General features: G+C 41.9%; 1 protein-coding gene across 1 annotated transcript; it reads right to left on the bottom strand.

Annotated features, from left to right (window-relative positions):
• Window positions 1-1,401: 1,401 nt before the first annotated feature.
• Window positions 1,402-2,585, bottom strand: GPR160 (G protein-coupled receptor 160). Its single transcript, XM_036753566.1, has one exon. It carries the CDS (start codon window positions 2,583-2,585, stop codon window positions 1,572-1,574), a length of 1,014 nt encoding a protein of 337 aa, XP_036609461.1. The 3' UTR covers window positions 1,402-1,571.
• Between the last annotated feature and the right edge of the window lie 15,593 nt (window positions 2,586-18,178).

Below are 18,178 nucleotides of genomic sequence, written 5' to 3'. Positions count from 1 at the left end.
CCGCCTTTTTGTACTCCTGGAACTTGGCCCCAGGACCTCTGATGAATGGAAATGAATATCACATCGTTTATTCAGCAGGATTATGACATGCCATGCTTCTCTCATCACAAGGACTGGTGTGCCACAAGGGATGTCCTGGCTTTCATTACCAAGGAGAGAGGAGACCTCAGCTTTTTCTCTAACTGCTCCAGTTCGTTTCAAGACGAGTCGATGGGAGCAGCTGCTATGGAAAGCTAGACCACAAGAATGACTACGTCTTGTTCCTCCCTGCTCCCCGCCCCCACCTTGGGTGGCTGTGGAGCCGAGTCACAGGGTGTAGCACAGAACAGTCCCCAGCTCAGGGAGTTCAATATTTTTATCTGAAACATCACCACTTCATTTTCAGTTTTTTCAAAGGGTCTTTATTATTTTGTCACAATTTAAAAATTTTCATATGGAGATATATCTATGTAAAATGTAAGGAAATGAGAAAATAAATTAGCCAGGATAAAATTCACTCTGAATACATTTCCTATCTCAAGGAATTCCTCTATAATCTAGAAAGAGAAACCCTTTTAAAAAATCACTGCATGAATAACTTGGAGACATTTTTTAAGTTACGATTATTAAATCAATTCAAATATATTTTAAAAAATATAAAACATAGCTGTGTGCCTTCAGATCTGTAATTGGCATTAAAAAATCCAAGAAATAGGGCAGCTAGGTGGCGCAGTGAGTAGAGCACCAGCCCTGGAGTCAGGGGGACCTGAGTTCAAATGCGGCCTCAGACACTTGACACATGTACTAGCTGTGTGACCTTGGGCAAGTCACTCAACCCCAACTGCCCTACCAAAAACCAAGAAAAACAAAAAAAACAAGAAATCCAAGAAAGGAAACCTCTACCACTACGGGTGAACACCTATCCTATAATTTATAGTCTTAGTTTCCTGGGAGCACAGACGGTAAAGTGAGCTAGACAGTCACACAGCCAGTGTGTGTCAGAGGAAGCACTTGAATCCTGGTCGTTCTGACTGTGGTTGGCCATGCTATTGCTCAAAATAAAGCTTGTGTGTTTTTATTATAATACTGAAACTAACCCTTTCCATCTCCCCACAAACACAAGCAAATAAGAGAACATGATTTTTAAAAATCCTTTTAAAAATGTTTAATAAAGACCATATACCTGCAGAGTTGTCAGTAATTCTCTGATTTACATAAGGATTTGGTACCTGGGTAATACAAACATTAATACACTCAATCTCTCCAAAATTACCTCCACTTTGGAGCTCTGAAACAAATTTCCATCTGAAGTACAAAACTTCCTAGAATGAAATGAAGGTAGTTGTCCCAAATTCTAAAAAGGTTACTGACTTATTGGAATATTGGGGGCAAATCTCTTTACATTTTCAAGATCCAAATTCTAGCCATGCATCTCAGCTTGTGGCCCCAAACATCAATGTGACCAGTAACCCTGAGTGGTTTCTATAACATCCTTGGATGGCCACCCTCATCTTTCCTCGTCTGAGCCATTTACAAAGATGATCACACAATGAAATGAGCTCTGGGCTCTAATTACCCAACACAGCAACAAATTAACAGACCATCACTGCTGCAGTTTTTTCTGTTTGCTCCATATGATGAATTGTGAAAGGAATAAAGCAGAATTTCCAGCTGACAAATGGGTCCATGCATAAAATTGTTTCTGTTACCTTAAGCTCATGACTCCTAAACCAGTAAACAGCAGCAATGAGAAAACTGTTAACAAAATACAACCAGGGGACATTCATCTCCACATAGGCTGGAATCCGCATGTCCAGAAACAGAATGATTATCTGAAGGCAAACAAATGGGAGCCAAGTTCCAAGGAAACAGATGAAAAGTTTGGTCAAAAGCTGCTTTTTACAGACGACTGTGTGATCCCACTCTGGTGCAAGAGGAAAGTACAGGGCGGTCTCCTTCATATAGGAAGTGATGTGAAGAGACTGAATCAGTGTCAGGACTTCAGACCAACAAGTTGCGAAAACCACCAGGAGGACCCCCACCATGAAAACTGATAGCCAGTAGCTCTGAATGCTGATGTAGAAAGGGCACTGGTAGGAAGAAAGACCGTGTTTACTCAGGCTTACATAGATGACGGGGTCTCCCAAAACATACGCAAGGGCTGCGATCCAAATAAAAATGACTGAAAAGAAATAAAGGATGTTTTGACAGAAGTGTGAGACCTTTGACGTCTGAGAGATGTTCAGGTAGTGATCCAGACCGGCTAGAAGAAAAACTGGGCCATGCAGGAAGCCGTAGGCAAAGGACAGAATTTGAGGTAATAGACAGATGTGGTATTTTGTAAACCTAATGCCCCAAAGGGCAAAGTCTTGGAAATAGGCTATAAAAGAGAGGGCCACCAAAAGGAAGAAGTCGATGAGCACTACAGACATGCAAAAACATTCCAGAAAACTTTGGTGGGTGTCTTTTCTTCCAATGGCTATCATCAGGATATTGAGGAATGTTTTCACAAGAATAACTAAGAGTACCATGCAGCTGGGATCTAGAGATGGGTGCCCAGGATATGACTGGAACTGAAACGTGTGATTATCCAGAGAAATGAACATTTTTTTTCTTCAGTCAAGTTTCAGAAGGCCTGGTAGAACATGTAACATATGACAAAAAGGATGTGTGTTTCTTATACCTAGAGAGAAAATTATTTTAGGCTTTAATATTCTATGTATATAAAAAATTTAAGTTTCCTAGATTATATTTTACAAAGAATCTCACTATTAGTATGCCCCAATTTAATCACTTCATTAACATAACCAAACCCGGTTTTGGAAATAAGAGTCTAAAGTACTCTTTCAATTCGTTAAGCACCTACTATGTGCCAGGCACAATACTAGGTGCTGGGATACAAAGACAAAAAAACATAACTTCCTATCCATTAGGAACTTATATTTTCATAGGGGAAAGCAAAACATACACACAGACTGGTCTCTATAAACTAAATACAATGTAATTTCAGTGTGAGAGCAGTAACAGCTGAAAGAATGAAGAAGAAAAGCCAGTTGAAGGAGGTATGACAGTTGAGCCTTTGAGGGAGTTAAACACTCATAATACTTGTATGGTGACCTCAGGAGATGACAAAAGCCAAAGGACAAGTTTTTGTTTTAAGGCAGCAAAGTATGGTGGGAAGCACTGAACAGACACTATGTTGGACAGAGTGTGCTTGGGATCTTCTGATGGTGACTTTGGATGAGGCACGTACCCTCTGTTGGCCTCAATTTCTTCAGTATAAAATGAGGGTCTGAATCCAGCTGATCTAAAATTTAAAGTCTTTTCCAGCTCTAAAAATCCCATGGCACAAGTGGAAATGAATTGGGGGGGTGGGGTGGTGGTGCAGTTACCCATATCTGAAGAACACGGTTAGATTTGACCTCACTTTCTCTCTAAAATAGATTTGTCACTTAATCTTTCTTGTTACCCTCACTCTCTGGACAACCCTGTATTTGTTCTGAAACTATTTACATTCAATAGAATGAAAGCTCCCTAAGGGCAGCAACAACTTCATTTTTGAATTCGTACACAGTAGGCACTTAATACTTGTTCACTGGATGGATTGACATTTTTACAACACTTGAAAATTTGCAACATCCTTTACAAACATCTCATTTCAGCTTCATGACAACCCTGTGAGATAGGGTGCCTAGGAAACAGAGATTAAGTGACTTTGGCCATGATCCCAAAGTTAGTTGACAGGTGGAGTCTGAACCCACAACTTCTTTAACTCCAATTCTCAACCTACTGTGCCATGACATTTTCCCAAAAGGTCAAGCCAGCACATATAACTTAGGAAAATCACAAGATTATGACTATAGAAATCTGAGCACACGTCTGAAAAAGCCCTTTCGGGGGACTTGTGGCCAAAATAAAGCAGCTACCTGAATGGACACAGGCAGATCAGCTCCCCACATCTAATAGAGCAAAAACCTAGAAATTACAGCAGGCCAAATAGTGATCAAAACATACAACGAGAAACCACTAAATGACTTCTTCCATCCCAGAACCACACGAAAAAAACACTCAAGCCAGCAAGCAAGATGATGTGAAGCCACTGGAGCTGGCTGATTGAAGGAGTTACATGTTTAGATCTGTGATAAAGGAAATTTCAGCATTGTTGGACTTGAGTAGTGAGAAGCTTGGGGCAGGGAAGCTTCCATTGTGATAATCTAGGCGACAGGTGAACCAGGCTAGCAGCTGTTTGAGCGGAGAGAAGAGGAGAGGTCAGATCCAAGGGATGTTGTAAAAGCAGAAATCACATGACTGGACAACTGGTTGCACCTATGAGGTGAGGGAGAGAGTGGGAGATGATACCAAGACTATGAACTGGAAGGATGGTAATGACTTTGATAGGACAAGAGAAGTTTAGAAGATGAAGTTTGGGGGAAAGATGGGTTCAATATGACAACAATTTTATTAAAGAGAATAACAACAATGAGACAAGCTGTGGGATGCAGCAAAAGCAGTAATCAGAGGAAAACTGATGATAAAATAGAGAAAGAATAGACCAACAAATTGGGTATAAAACTAAGAAAAACAGAACAAGAACTAATTGGAAGTCCCCAGTTAAACACCAAATTGGAAATCCTAAAAATTAAAAGATAAAGTTGAATGTAAGAAAACCACTGAATCAATAAAACTAGGAGTTGGTTTTATGGGGGGGAAAAAAGACCAGTAAAATAAACCACTGGTTAATGTGATTTTAAAAAGAAGAAAACCAAATAGTATCAAAAATTAAAAGGGTGAATATATCACCAATGAAGGTGAAATCAAAGCAACTGTTAGGAGTTATTTTGCCCAATTATAAGCCAACTTAACAATTTAAGTGAAATGGAAGAATACTTACAAAAAAATATAAACTGTCTAGATTAAAGAAGAGGAAATAGAATATCTAAATAAACCCATTTCAGAAAAAGAAATTGAACAGGTCTTAAATGAGCTTCCTAAGAAAAAAGCATTAGGACCAAATGGATTTACAAGTGAATTCTACCAAACATTTAAAGATCAACTAACTGCAATATTAAATAAGTTATTTGGAATAACAGGCAAAGGACTCCTGCCAAGCTCCTTTATAAATATGGTTCTGATACCTAAACCAGAAAGAGCAAAAACAAAAAGAATTCTAGAACAATTTCATTAATGAATATGGATGCAAAAATCCTAAGTAAAACAGTAGCTAAGAGACTCCAGTATATCAAGAAGATTATGCATGGTGATCAAATGAGATTTATACCAGGAATGCAGGATGGTTTAACATAATTATGTCAATAACAAAAAAAAAATAAAATCATATGATTATATCAGAAGATGCAGAAAAACTTTTAACAAAATACAACACTTATTCCTAATTTAAAAAAAAAACCACTTGACAGCATAGGTAGAAATGGATTTTTCCTTAAAATGACAAGTATCTACCTAAAACCATCAGCAAGTATTATTTGTAATAGGGATAAGCTAAATGCCTTTTCAATAAGATCAAGAGTGAAACAAGGATTCCCATTATCACTGATATTATTCAATATTTTATTAGAAATGTTAGCAATAGCAATAAAAGAGAAAGAAATTGAAGGAATCAGAATGGGCAGTGAGGTAACAAAACTATCTCTCTTTGCAGTTGAAATGAAATGATATAGTTGGAAAATTCTAGAGATTCAACTAAAAAGTTAGTTGAAACAATGAACAATTTTAGCAAGTAGCAGAATATAAAATTAACCCACATAAATCATCGGCATTTCTATGTCTTATCACCAATAAAACCCTGAGAAGAGATAATAAGATCCCATTTAAAATGACTACAGACAATATAAAATACCTGAGAGTATACTTGCCAAGACAAACTTAGGAACTACATGAAGATAATTATAAAAACCCTTTTTATACAAAAAATCATTTGAATAATTGAAGAAATATTAATTCTTCATGGGTAGGCAGAGCCAATATAAAGAAAATTACAATTCTACCTAAACTAGTCTTATTCAATGCCATGCCATCCAAATTAAATTACCAAAAATTTATTTTATTGAGCTTGAAAAAATAATTCATTTCAAAGAACAAAAAGGTCAAGAATATCAAAGAAATTAATAAAAAAATGTAAATGAAGGAGGTTTAGCAGTACCAATAATTATAGTAAGCTTGTGGTTAACAAATGTAAAGATTTAAGCTTTTGGGATAAGAATTCACTAGTTAAAAAAAAGTTGGGAAAAACTGGAAAGCAGTCTGGCAGAAATTGGGTATAGCCCCAGTATCTTACACCATTTACCAAAATAAGGTCAAAATGGATACATGACCTAGATATAGAGGGAGATAAAAGAAAATTAGAAGAATGTAGAACATGTTACTTATTAACTATGGATAGGAGAAGAATTTATGAATAAACAAGAGATAGAAAGCATTGTCAGATGTAAAATAAATAAATTTAATTACATTAAATTAAAAAAGGTTTTGTACAAATAAAACCAATGTAGCCAAGATTAGAAGGAAAGCAGAAAAGGGGAAAATCTTTATAGACAGATAAAGGTCTCCTATCTCAAATATTTAGAGAACTTCATTATTGATTAGAGAAATGCAAATTAAAAGAGCTTTGCAATATCTCACATCTATGAGACTGGCTAAAACGATAGAAGAGGAAAACCACACATGTTGGAGGGTACGTAGAAAAACCGGGACACGAATACCCTGTTGGTGAAATTGTGAACTGATCCAGTTGTTCTGGAGAGCAATCTGAAATTATGCTCAAAGAGTTACAAAACTGTGTGTAACCTTCTGACCCAGGAAAAGCATTAGTAGGTCTTTTGTAAAATATTTATAACAGCTCTCTTTGTGTTGGCAAAGAACTGGAAATTGAGGGGACGCCCATCAATTGTGGACTGGATGAACAAGTTGTGGTATGTGATTGTGCTGTAAGAAATGATGAGCTGGTTGATTTTAGAAAAACATGGCAAGACTTGTATGAAATAAGGAAAAGTGGAGCGACCAGAACCAAGAGAGTATCATATACAGTAACAGCAACGCTGTTCAAAGAACAATGGTGAATGACTAACCTATTCTGAGTATTATAAATACTCAAATCAACTACAAAGGACTTATGAAGGAAGATACGCTTCACATCCAGAGAAAGAACTGCCAAATAGGAGTATGGGGGTATGCGTGTGTGTGTGTGTGTGTGTGTGAGTGTGAAATGGTGGCCTTCTCTAGTGTGGGGTGGGAAGGCAGTGAAGGAAACAATTTGAAACTTAATGTAACAAAATTAAATTTTAAAAAACGAAAAAACAGCGGAACTTTAAAAGCTCTCTTGCTGAGAGATGGAATTTTTTCTTTAGCCACTTAAACAATCAATGAAAATGAATAGCTAGTTACAATTTAAAAATTTACTTTTCTTCTGGCTAATGAAAGGCAATGACTATTAAATAATAAATGTGCTTTAAAAAAAGACATGAGGAAACTGAGGCCCAGAGAGGGAAGCGGTCATCCCAAGGTTACAGAGTTAGTGTGTGTTACAGCTGGGATCTAAACTAAACTCCATAGGCCGCCATTTTAACTCTGCATATGGCTCTGGTCTGGCTTCCTTTTTAGGAACTTTTATGTTACAGCTAAAGCAACCAGTGTTCTGGTCCCTAAATTTAGTACATCAGTACACCATCACCCTGCCTGGTTGTGCACAGACCAGGAATGCCTTCTCTTTGCCATGAGTGGGGGGTGGGGAGGAGAGAGGGAGAGGGAGAGAAAGAGGAGGAGAGGAGAGAAGGAGAAAAAGGAAGGAGGGAGAAAGGAGAGAAGGGGGAGACCAATCAGCTACAACCAGCTATAATCTAGGAGGAAAACCAGGAGTACCCAGTACAGGGCAAGTAGAAGGAAGAGAGAATTTATCAAGGGAAGTGTGACTCATAGGAAAGAGATTTAGAAAGAGAAGGGAGAGAAGACAAAGGGGCCTGGGGTCCCTTGTACTCCGTTTCCCAGGCAATGGGAGTGGGCCGGCTTGCAGGGAGCTGCTAATAGGCCTGAAGGACCCTGGGCTGGCTCTGAGCTCACTCCCCAGGCCACCTAAACTCAGACGTGCCCACAAAGCAGCAGCATCCTCCCCTGTAGGCAAGAGTAAAGAAGTGATTCTTGAGGTGCACTTTTCCATGACCAAGGGGAAGAAAGAACTGGTTCAACAACTTTAGAGGGTGATTTGTTCCACCCACCCAGGGTGATGCTACCAGGAAGGGGGGCCCCACAAATGCCCATGGGACAAATGTCAAGGCTCAAACCACACAGAAAATACACAGTGAATACCCCCCCCCCACACACACACCTCATTCACTCATATACCCACACACTCACACACATCCTGACTGACCCCTAAAGTTGTATGAAAAATTGATGGCCCCTTTGGCATAGGGACCTGCAATCCTGGATGTCCAGTCTGCTACAAACCTTCCTAGAGGGCATGGTACCAGCACCATCACTGAAGTGGCTGCCATCCTGACCCACGCCCTGGTCTCATAGAGTCATGTTCCATTAGTCTCCTGGGGGTATCAATAAATACAAAGTGTTGATAGAAAAGACAAGCTGCCCCTAAGTTTCATGGGCCAGAATTTTTGGTTGGAACTAGGGATGTCTCTCTGGGAAAAAATGCTGATAAAAATCCATTGTTCTTACTACTTTCCCCCACCCTCCCACGCTTGAAATTACTATTCATTTAATTGTATTTACACGTATAGTATGGTGGAATGGAGGCTCCTTGAGAACAAGGCTTGTTTCATTTTTGTCTTTGTATCCCCAACACAACGGCTGGCACACAGTAGGTGCTTAATAAATGTTTATCCCTCTTCCTCCAGCTTTATCACACACCTGCTAGGGACAGACCGCTGGGCTAGGCAGGTGGGCAACAGGGAAATGTGTTGGACTCCAACCTGTGCAGCTTTCAGAGAATCTCGGATCAAGCTATCTTTAGAGTCAATCAATCCACAAGGATTTTTTACTGTTAATTTAATAAATTCTTAGACTGAGAGAAAGAGGAGCAGGAAGTGGAGGTCAGGATTCCAATGGCCTGACGATGATACCACCAAAGCTCTTGGGAGTTTTTTGGAAACCCAGAGGTCAGCAGGGTGGGGGAAGGAGATGATGGTTTCTTTCCACTGGCTGGGCCAAAGTGTTCTATTTATAAACCTGATTACTCTTCATAACCTAATACCTTTCCCCCCTCCAAACATTCATCCAAATGCTGGCCCCACAGGGTTATAGAGGATCGGGATCAGTAATGTGCTTACCCTGCCTCCTCCAGGGGATACTTCTCAGTCCAGATGGTCTTTCTAAGTGGATTAGATCCGTCCCTGGTTCCTCTCCATCCTGAGCCCGCCACAGCCTCCAGCTCTACCTCTCACTGCTCCGGGATGCCGTGAGGCCGATAAGATCTGAAGGGTCAGAAAAGAGTGTCCTGAGCGGCGAGTTCTCTCTTTAAACTGGGGGTCATGGGCTCCAGTTCCCTGCTTAGTTAGGATCCAGTGTCTCTTTTCGGTCAAAGAGAATAATGGTAGCTGGCCCTTCAGGAGGTCTACTCCCATCAGAGGGGTCTGGAAGCATGAGCCCCTGGTTTGTGTGGGTGTGGAGGGAGAAGGAGTTTGGGTGGGATGGCTAGATGACCCCTGAGAGTCTAGGCAGTTAGGTATCCTCATTCATTTACATTTCAGATTCTCACACACTCCCCCTCCCCCACAAAGTTCAATTCTTCATTTATGAAGCACCTCCTATGTGCTTGTGAGAGACAGCAAGGTGTGGGGATAGAGGGACAGCTGATCAGAAAGATCTGGGTTCAAGTGCTGTTTCTGACATGTGATGGCTCAAGTGAACCTGCAGGAAAGGCTTAATCTCTCAGTTCTCCCACAGGGGTGGAAGTTTCCACCAGAGTCCAAAATCAGGATTAAAACAAACAGTCCCTGCCCTGGAGAATTCATTTTCATTCTTCTTAAAGTTGGTCCCCAAATACACAGAGACCCCAACCACACAAACAACCAGGAGCAGATTCAGACCAGTGCACAGTGGCTGGAAGCAAGGAAGAAAGACCCCAGGGCCTTTTCTCTCTGAACTTAATTCCTGGGCCTTCTGGGGCTAGCCAGCCAGTCTTGGCACTTATGCAGAGCCCCACCCGCTTCTGCCCCATAACACCATTGCCCCGCTATGGCTTCTGTATCACACAGGATCACAGATTGACTGCTGGAAGCTGCCTGGGGGGGCCATCCCTCAGGGTTTACAGATGAAGAAGGATAAGAAATCTATCCAAGGTCATAGAAGCAGTAAAATCTCTGAGGCAGCATGTGAAGCCAGCTCCTTTGGCTCCAGAGCCAGGGCTCTTTCCATCAGATCACACAGATGTTTTCCTTTCATTCTATACTTAAGTCAACAAGCCTTTGTTAAGCTCCAGGCACTTGGGAGAAGGGCTGGGTCTACACAGAAAAAGGTAAAAGCCAGTTCTGCTTTAGAGGGGCTTTGCAGTGTAATGGAGAAGAGAACATGCAAACAGCTATGTACAATGAGGATACGGGAAGGATAAAAGGGAAATGATCGACCAAGAGAGGAAAGCAGCTCAGGGGGATCGGGAAAGGCTTCCTGCAGAAGGCAGGGTTTTAGCTGAGATTTGAAGGAAGCCAGGAAGGCCAGGAAGAGGAGAGATGATGGGAGAAGGTTCCCAGCCTGGGGGACATCCAGAGACAATGCAGGGAGGCTGGAGATGGAGTGCCTTGTTGCGCTAATGGGCAGGAGGCCAGTGCCTCTGGACTGAAGAGTATGGGGGGGGGAAGGGAAGGAGAGGCTAAAATGGTGGGGGCAAGGGGGGCAGGTTATGAAGGACTTTAACAAGGAAGTTAGGAAGAGGGGAAAGGTCATCTTGGACATAGTCTTCAGGACGTCTAGTTCAAGCTGTCCAATAGGCAGCTGGAGACAAGAGATTCTGGGTCAGTAGGGAGGTAGATGTGAGGATCATCGATCATCGAATCCATAGGGGCTGATGAGGTCAACAAATGAATAGTATGGAGGGAGGACAGACGGGGGCCCAGGACAGAATGAGGACCGAGAAAAGGCCATTGGATCTGGCAATTGGATCACTGGAACTTTGGTCAAGGGAGTTTTGGCTGAATGAGCTCAGCACACATCTTATGATTTATAAATAACTTCTGTCATGATAATGCTCTGAGGTAGGCAGTACAGGTGGCCCCCCCTTTACAGAGGAGGAAGGCACAGGGGAGTTAAATGACCACAACAGCTTCCAATCACACAGCCAGTAAGTAAGCCTTGATTGGTCTCCTGATTCAAAGGTCTAGGGGATTCTTTTCACAAATATAACACCCCAATAGATCTGGGACCTTAGACTAGGATGAGTCTCTTGTTCCTAGCTTATAAGATTCCCTGTCATGTCTTTTATCTAGATCCAACACAAAGGATTTACCCAACATATTAGAGGACCTATCGCTGGTTCTCTCAATGTTTCACGGATACCAATGGCTCTCCCAGGGGGTACAGCTGGTTGCTATCCTTTTCTCTTTGATTAAGAACCCATTCCCATCTTTGCCAGCGATGGATGTCAAGGTTAACTCCCTGTCATGTAGGTTAACTTTAATGAGGCCTGTACCAATGTTTTCTCTCTGACACTCAGCCGGGGTCTTTAGCCCACTGAATCATATTAACGATGAATGGTAGTTTCCAAGCCCAGAGAAAGGGAAAAGGAGGCAGAATTCTTGCAGTTACCTTAGACATCAGACTTTGATCAGCAATGTCTGAGGCAAAGATTCTTTTTTCCAATCAGCAGCTTTCTTTTTTTATCTTAGTTGCATTGATTTTGTTAGAAAATAAAAAGGCTTTCCAATTTTATATACTCAGGTATATAGGAGGAAGCTGAGACCCAGAGAAATAATGTGAGTTGCTCCGAGTCTCACAGGTGATGTGGGTCAGAGGCAGGTTTTAAACCAAGGTCCTCTGACTCCAAGCCTGGGAACCAAAGCCACCTCACCACAGGTGAAGGGAGGTCCAAGAAAGAAATCAACGGTATCTTCACCTGTGGTTTGGACATCAGTGGTATAGGGAGCATAGATTCATCCCAAAGAACAAAAAAGCAAGCAGGCTTCTTCAGTGCTTGGGGCCCTCTCTAAGATCCCTCCCAGCCCTAGACCAAGGACTCTGTGATCCTTTGGGGACCCTTTCCAGGGACCTCCCAGATCTCTTCAGTAGATTCTCTGTCACTGGATTTCCATAGAGGCCATTCTAGAGACACCTTGTGTTTCCTCCCTGGTTACTGTTTCCCTTAAAACATCCATTATTTTGTCTAGCTTCCCTCAAAAGCTCAGAACCAACCTGAAGTCTCTGTGGTCTACGTTACTCAAATAACATGTGACTTCTTTGGGAGGATAAACTTTGTTTTGCCTTCTAAAGACATATGTGTGTGTGTGTGTGTGTGTGTGTGTGTGTGTGTGTGTGTGTGTGTGTGTTGGATGTGTGTATGCTTTCAAACACAAAAGATAATAAACTCAGAGCTGGGAAAGGCTTACAGATAGTCTAATCTAACCTGATCCTTTTATGGGTGAGGAAACAGACCTAGACAGTGGAGTTACTCGTACAAAATCACACAGGTAAGAAGCAGGACGGCCAGAGACCCAGGACTTGAACCTGGATCCTCTGACTTTAAATCCAAAGTGATTTTCACTGCAACATATTACCACCCTGAACTTTTCTTTTAGAAAGATTTTCCTTTTGAATGAAGACAAGGCAAAACCAAAACCAAAAGACTAAGTAAAACTTTAACTAAATAAAATACAAAAAATCCAGAACAACAAAACCTAGGCTGTAGATGCCACCTGTTACTTACCAGCTTTTAAAAGAAACTCTGGCAGTGTGCGCTCACTTTAACAAGGGAATGCCAAGGTGGTAAGTCTGGCGGCTGTTAAAGGGAGTCTGAAGAAGGCTTGGGCAGGGAGCACAGTCATCCCAAGGGTGATGATGGATAAAACTGGAAGAAGGAAAACAAGAGATCTGATGACCAATTGTTTTGACCATCCTCACTGCTGCCGATGACAAAGATGAAAAAGGAAAACAGGGCCCTGGGCTCCCCCATTCTGCACCCTTGCCATGCAGGGCCAGCCACTTTCTGCCCCCAGTCTCCGTCTCCCCACTCTGTAGAATGAGGGCGTTGGGCCAGGTGGCCTTCTAGGTCCACTCCAGGTCCAGCGCTAAGAACCTCAGCTCCTATGACCCACAGAGGGCAGCTAGGAGCCCCCGGTAACTCCTACGATGGAATATAAGCAGGATGGATCATGAGAAGGGCCTTCTTTCCTCTGGGGTCTTGTCAAGGGACTCACTGAAAGATGGGTGAATCTGAATCCTCACCGTCCTTACTGACTACCCAAAAAAGGCAAGTTTTTGTGGGAAGCAACGCCCCCTTGAGGGTCATTTCTGACAAGATGTCTTCCATACGCCTCAACTAGATGGTGTATCACAGTCCAAAGACCCCAGTTCAAATCTCTCACCATCAAAATGATGCAGACTTCTACTCCAGAGGCTGGCAGCTGCCCTGCCTGGAACACACCCCCACCAATGTTCACTCCTGTCTTCAGGAGTCAGATAAGCCCAGGGAACTCTCACCACTTTAAAGCCATACCATGTAGAGAAGAGATCTCCCCACATGTTCACTCATATATACCCGGCATTTAATAAAACCTGGACTCAGGAAATTTATTCATTCCTCACTCATCTATTCATTCAGTATTTAAGTGCCTACTACAAGGGTGACGCAGCGGATAGAGCACCAGGCCTGGATTCAGGAAGACCTGAATTCAAATCTGACCTCAGACACCTCCTAGGCGTGCGACCTTAGGGAAGCATTTTACCCTGTTTGCCTCAGTTTCCTCATCTGTAAAATGAGTTGGAGAAGGAAGCGGCAAACTGCTCCAGTATCTCTGCCAAGAAAACCCCAGATGGGGTCTTGAAGAGTCGGACATGACTAAAATAACTGAACGATTTTGTGTGCGGTCTTGTACTTACTGACTGATACAAATAAAACAATGAAAATTGGTCAGGGCCCTCAAAGACTTTGCTTTCTGCTGGGGGAGAGTTAGTTAGAGGTAAGTAGTTAGAGGTAAATTATGACAAGATAACTGCAGGAAGAAGGGAGGATTTCGGCTCTCCATTCAGTTGTGGGACCAAAAACAAAGCACATTTCTGCTCAATAGAATGGCTTCCTCCCCCTGCACCTCACACTCCAGAGATCAGAGCTTTCCCTACCTGCTGGGTGCCTCTTCCATCAGGACTGGGATTGCTGAATGCCTTAGCCCACCTAAACAGCACATCTCTTCAAGGAGATCTTTAAGGTGTGATGTGAGTGCTGAGTGCAAGTTCCAGGGACTGAGGAGCTATCCGAGGGTGAGGAGGAACCTCAAGCACCTCCACACAGGGAGACCAGTACTGTGGCCTCATCCACTCACTAGCTCTGCCAAATAGTTAAGAGAACTGGCTGGCCAGGAGTTTAATCCTGAAGGATTTCCTCTTTAAGAACATAAGTACAAATCCTGACTGTCTCAGCTGTGATAGTGTCTTTTTTTTTTTAATTTGAAAACCCGAAAGTACTTTGAAAATGTAAAGATAAACCCCACAAGTTTTTGGATGTGAAAATAAGGTTTGTAGTTTCCACTTGGGGAAGAGGATGCCTGAGTGGTCTCAGTCACAATAAGGAAAAAGTCCCTCTACAAAGTCTACAGGAATTAGCGGCAACCTCAGTTAGACATCCCAGGTCCCACCATGCCAGGCCCATCCTCCCTCCTGATCTCCATCCCTTAGAATCCCCCTTCACTTTCAAGGCTTAGCTGCCTCCTCCAGGAAGCTGCCTCTGATCACCCCCCAAAGTTAGTGCTGCCTTCCTCTTCCGGCAGAGGCCTGAAAAGTTACACAACTTAGGATGGGCAGGAAAGCAGCCCCAAGACACAGCCAAGCACAAACCCCCCTCCATCTTCTTTCCTGGCCTCTCCTCTTGCTAACTGCAGTCCATTTGATCAGTGGCTCCAAAATGGGGGTGCTGAGCCCCCACAGGTCTGTTCATTCAGCATTTACTAACAGCCTGCTATGCACCAAGTACTATGGAACCCAGAGAGGAAGAAAGGAAAGCCCCTGAACTCAAGGTTTTACTACCTAGAAGAGAGATTATAAAAAGTGGAGTGAGATAAATCTATGATGGGTCCAACCGTGGAGCGAATCACTTCGAGAGCTGATGGGGGGGGGAGGGAAGAAACCAAGGCAGACTTCCCGAAGGAGGTGGCGTTTGATCTGGGCCTGAAGGACTGTATAAGATCACAGAGATGAATTTCAAAGTCCCGAAGATCAGCTCTCAAAGATGGGAAAGACCTAAATGGCCTCGGCTGGGAATACCTGTTCCCATCCCAGCTAACACCCACCTGTTCAGATGAAACGGAAGATGAAAACAGATCTTTCCCTTCTTTGACAAAAGGAAACACGCCGTATTTCCCCATGTTCTAATTCCTGTCTTCTCTGGCCCAAGGATGGGGCAGTCTGCTTTCACCTCTGACCCTGAATCCAGAACTTACTGGGGAAAGTAGGGAAACGAGATGTTTCAAGTCTTGTTGAAAATGCACAGCTGGGAAAAGCAGAAGAGAAGAGGGTGCAGGGAAAGACGCAACTAACGAGGTGAATTCACCTACAGAAAGCCTAAACTATACATAACACCCTTATCAGTCACTCATTTTTCAGTCGTGTCTGACTCTTTGTGACCCTATTTGGGTCTTCTTGGCAGAGACACCGGAGTGGTTTGCCATTTCCCTCTCCAGCTCATTTTACAGATGGGGAAACTGAGACAAACAAGGTTAAGTGACTTGTCCAGGGTCACACGGCTAGTAAGTGTCTGGAGCCAGGTTTGAACTCAGGAAGATGAATCTTCTGGACTCCAGGCTGGGAGCTGTGTGCACTATGACGCCACCTAGCTGCCTTTATGGTATAATAATGTTTCCTTACATTCGGGATCTGTTCAGCCAGTCTTTAACAGATGGGCCTCCAGTTTTTTTGCTATCACTTTTAAAGTTCCAAAGTGTTTTTACATCTATTATCTCATTAGTCTTTTCTTTAACTTGGCTTACCAATACTAAAGCCTTTAATATATGCTTGTAGACTGATTAACCTAACCCAATGCTTCTACATACAGTAGGTACCTAATAATAAATGGTGTTTGAATAAAATTTAACATAGCCTGATGACATGACTCTGTCTCCCTCCTTTATTAGTACCACAGAGCAGGGGTTCTCAAAGTGTGGTCTGGGGCCCCCAGAGAGGGGGCATTTGTGGCCCCAATGCTTCTACATGCAGTAGGTGCCTAATAATAAATGGTAATTGAATTTATCTATTTATGTATTACATATTTTATTTATTGTTTGATTACATGACTGTCTCCCTTCTTTATTAATGCCACAGAGCAGAGGTTCTCAAAGTGTGGTGTGGGGCCTGCCAGAGGTCCTCAAAACCCCTTCAGGACATTTCTGAAGTCAAAACTATTTTAATAATAATAATACAAAGATGTTACTTGCCCTTTTTACTTGTGTTCTCTGCCAACGTGAAAGACCGAATTAACATCTTATCCACAGAATTGCAATTTTGCTTTACAAATGAATGAATCTACAGACATAGCTGGACTTGTTACTTTGCTTTTATTTTTCCATATCGGCATCAAAAGGAGACCTTTTATGTGCATGCTTGGCAACGGAAACAAGAAGTGATGAAATATTCAGTGCTGAATGACTTTTTGAATCTTGTGGTTTATCCCGGAACAAGTGTGCTGACACTTGCACCGATAGCGCAAAAACAATTTGCAATTTACATGTGCAAAAATGAAAACCAAATGCCACTCTTCTCACTACATTTTGTTTTTCATAAAAATATGTTAGTTATGTTTTTGATGGCTTTTATTACTATTATTTTTAGAAGAGTAAAATATTTTTTTAAAAAATGATTAGTCGGCCTCAATAGATAAGTGGCCAAAGGACATGAACAAACAATTCTCAAAAGCAGAATTGTAAAGTATTTGCAGCCATATGAAAGAACACTCCAAATCATTAATAATAAGAGAAATACAAATCAAAACAACCCCAAAGTGAGGTTTCACCTCACACCCAACAGATTGGCAAAGATGACAAAAAATGACAGTCAACAGTCATTTTTTCATAGTCAATATGTCAACATGGAGAGTTGGAGGATGATAGGCGCACTGATACATTGTTAGTGGATCTGTGAAATGGTATAACCATTTGGGAAAGTGATTTAAAATTATGTGAAGTGACTAAAATGTGCATGCCCTTTGATCCAAAAACTCCTGTTACTGGGTTCCTAGGAAACCAATGATAAAAAGAATGTCCTCATAAACTCCAAAATATTTAGAGCAACACTTTTTGTGATAGCCAAGAACTGGAAACAGTCAATGCCCATTGATTAGAGAATGGATAAAAAACTGTGATAGGTGGACATCATGGAATATTACTGTGCTCTAAGTGATGTGTGTGATGGACACAGAGAAGCATGGAAAGATCTCTATGGATTGATGCAGAGTGAAGTCGGCAGAACCAAGAAAACAAGTTACAAAGTAATTACCACAATGTGAATGGAAAGCATAACTATAAACCAAAATACTGAAAGTAAATGTAACGGGATAATAAGGATCAAACAGGACTTGAATGGAGAAATATGAGAAGACACTCCCAACCCACCCCTGCGTGAAGGCGAGAGGTCCACAGGGGTTACAGATTGCACCTTTCAATGTACTGATTGGTTTGTGCTGATACTTCCCCCCTTATCTTTAAAAACTACTAATTTTTAACGGAATGGCTCTGTGAGAGGGGGAAAACTATGATGACATCAAAAAAAAAACCCTCAAAAGATAGCAATAAAAACTTATTTTAAAAAATGATCACTTTTAATTTCTAATACAGTATAACCCACCTAAACAAAAGCTCTTTGGGTTCCTTAATAATGCTGAAGAATGTCAAGGGGTCCTGAAGACTAAAAAGGTTGAGGACAGAACAAGGAGAAATGGATAGAACTAAACTCAATGTTAGAAAAAGAATCCCAGCTCTCCAAAAGTGGAATGAGTGGCCTCAGTGGGGAGGGAGGAGGGATGGAGGAAGGGAAGCTCTCCTTC

The sequence above is a fragment of the Trichosurus vulpecula genome, chromosome 4 (genome assembly GCF_011100635.1).
Source record: "Trichosurus vulpecula isolate mTriVul1 chromosome 4, mTriVul1.pri, whole genome shotgun sequence".
Lineage (NCBI taxonomy): Eukaryota > Metazoa > Chordata > Mammalia > Diprotodontia > Phalangeridae > Trichosurus > Trichosurus vulpecula.
Note: the sequence above shows the minus strand (reverse complement) of the source record. Positions and strands in the feature narration are given on the sequence as shown.

What these genes read in the sequence shown, in the direction of transcription:
- GPR160 (XM_036753566.1), bottom strand. Translation starts at nt 2,585, where the DNA reads ATGTTCATTTCTCTGGATAATCACACGTTTCAGTTCCAGTCATATCCT.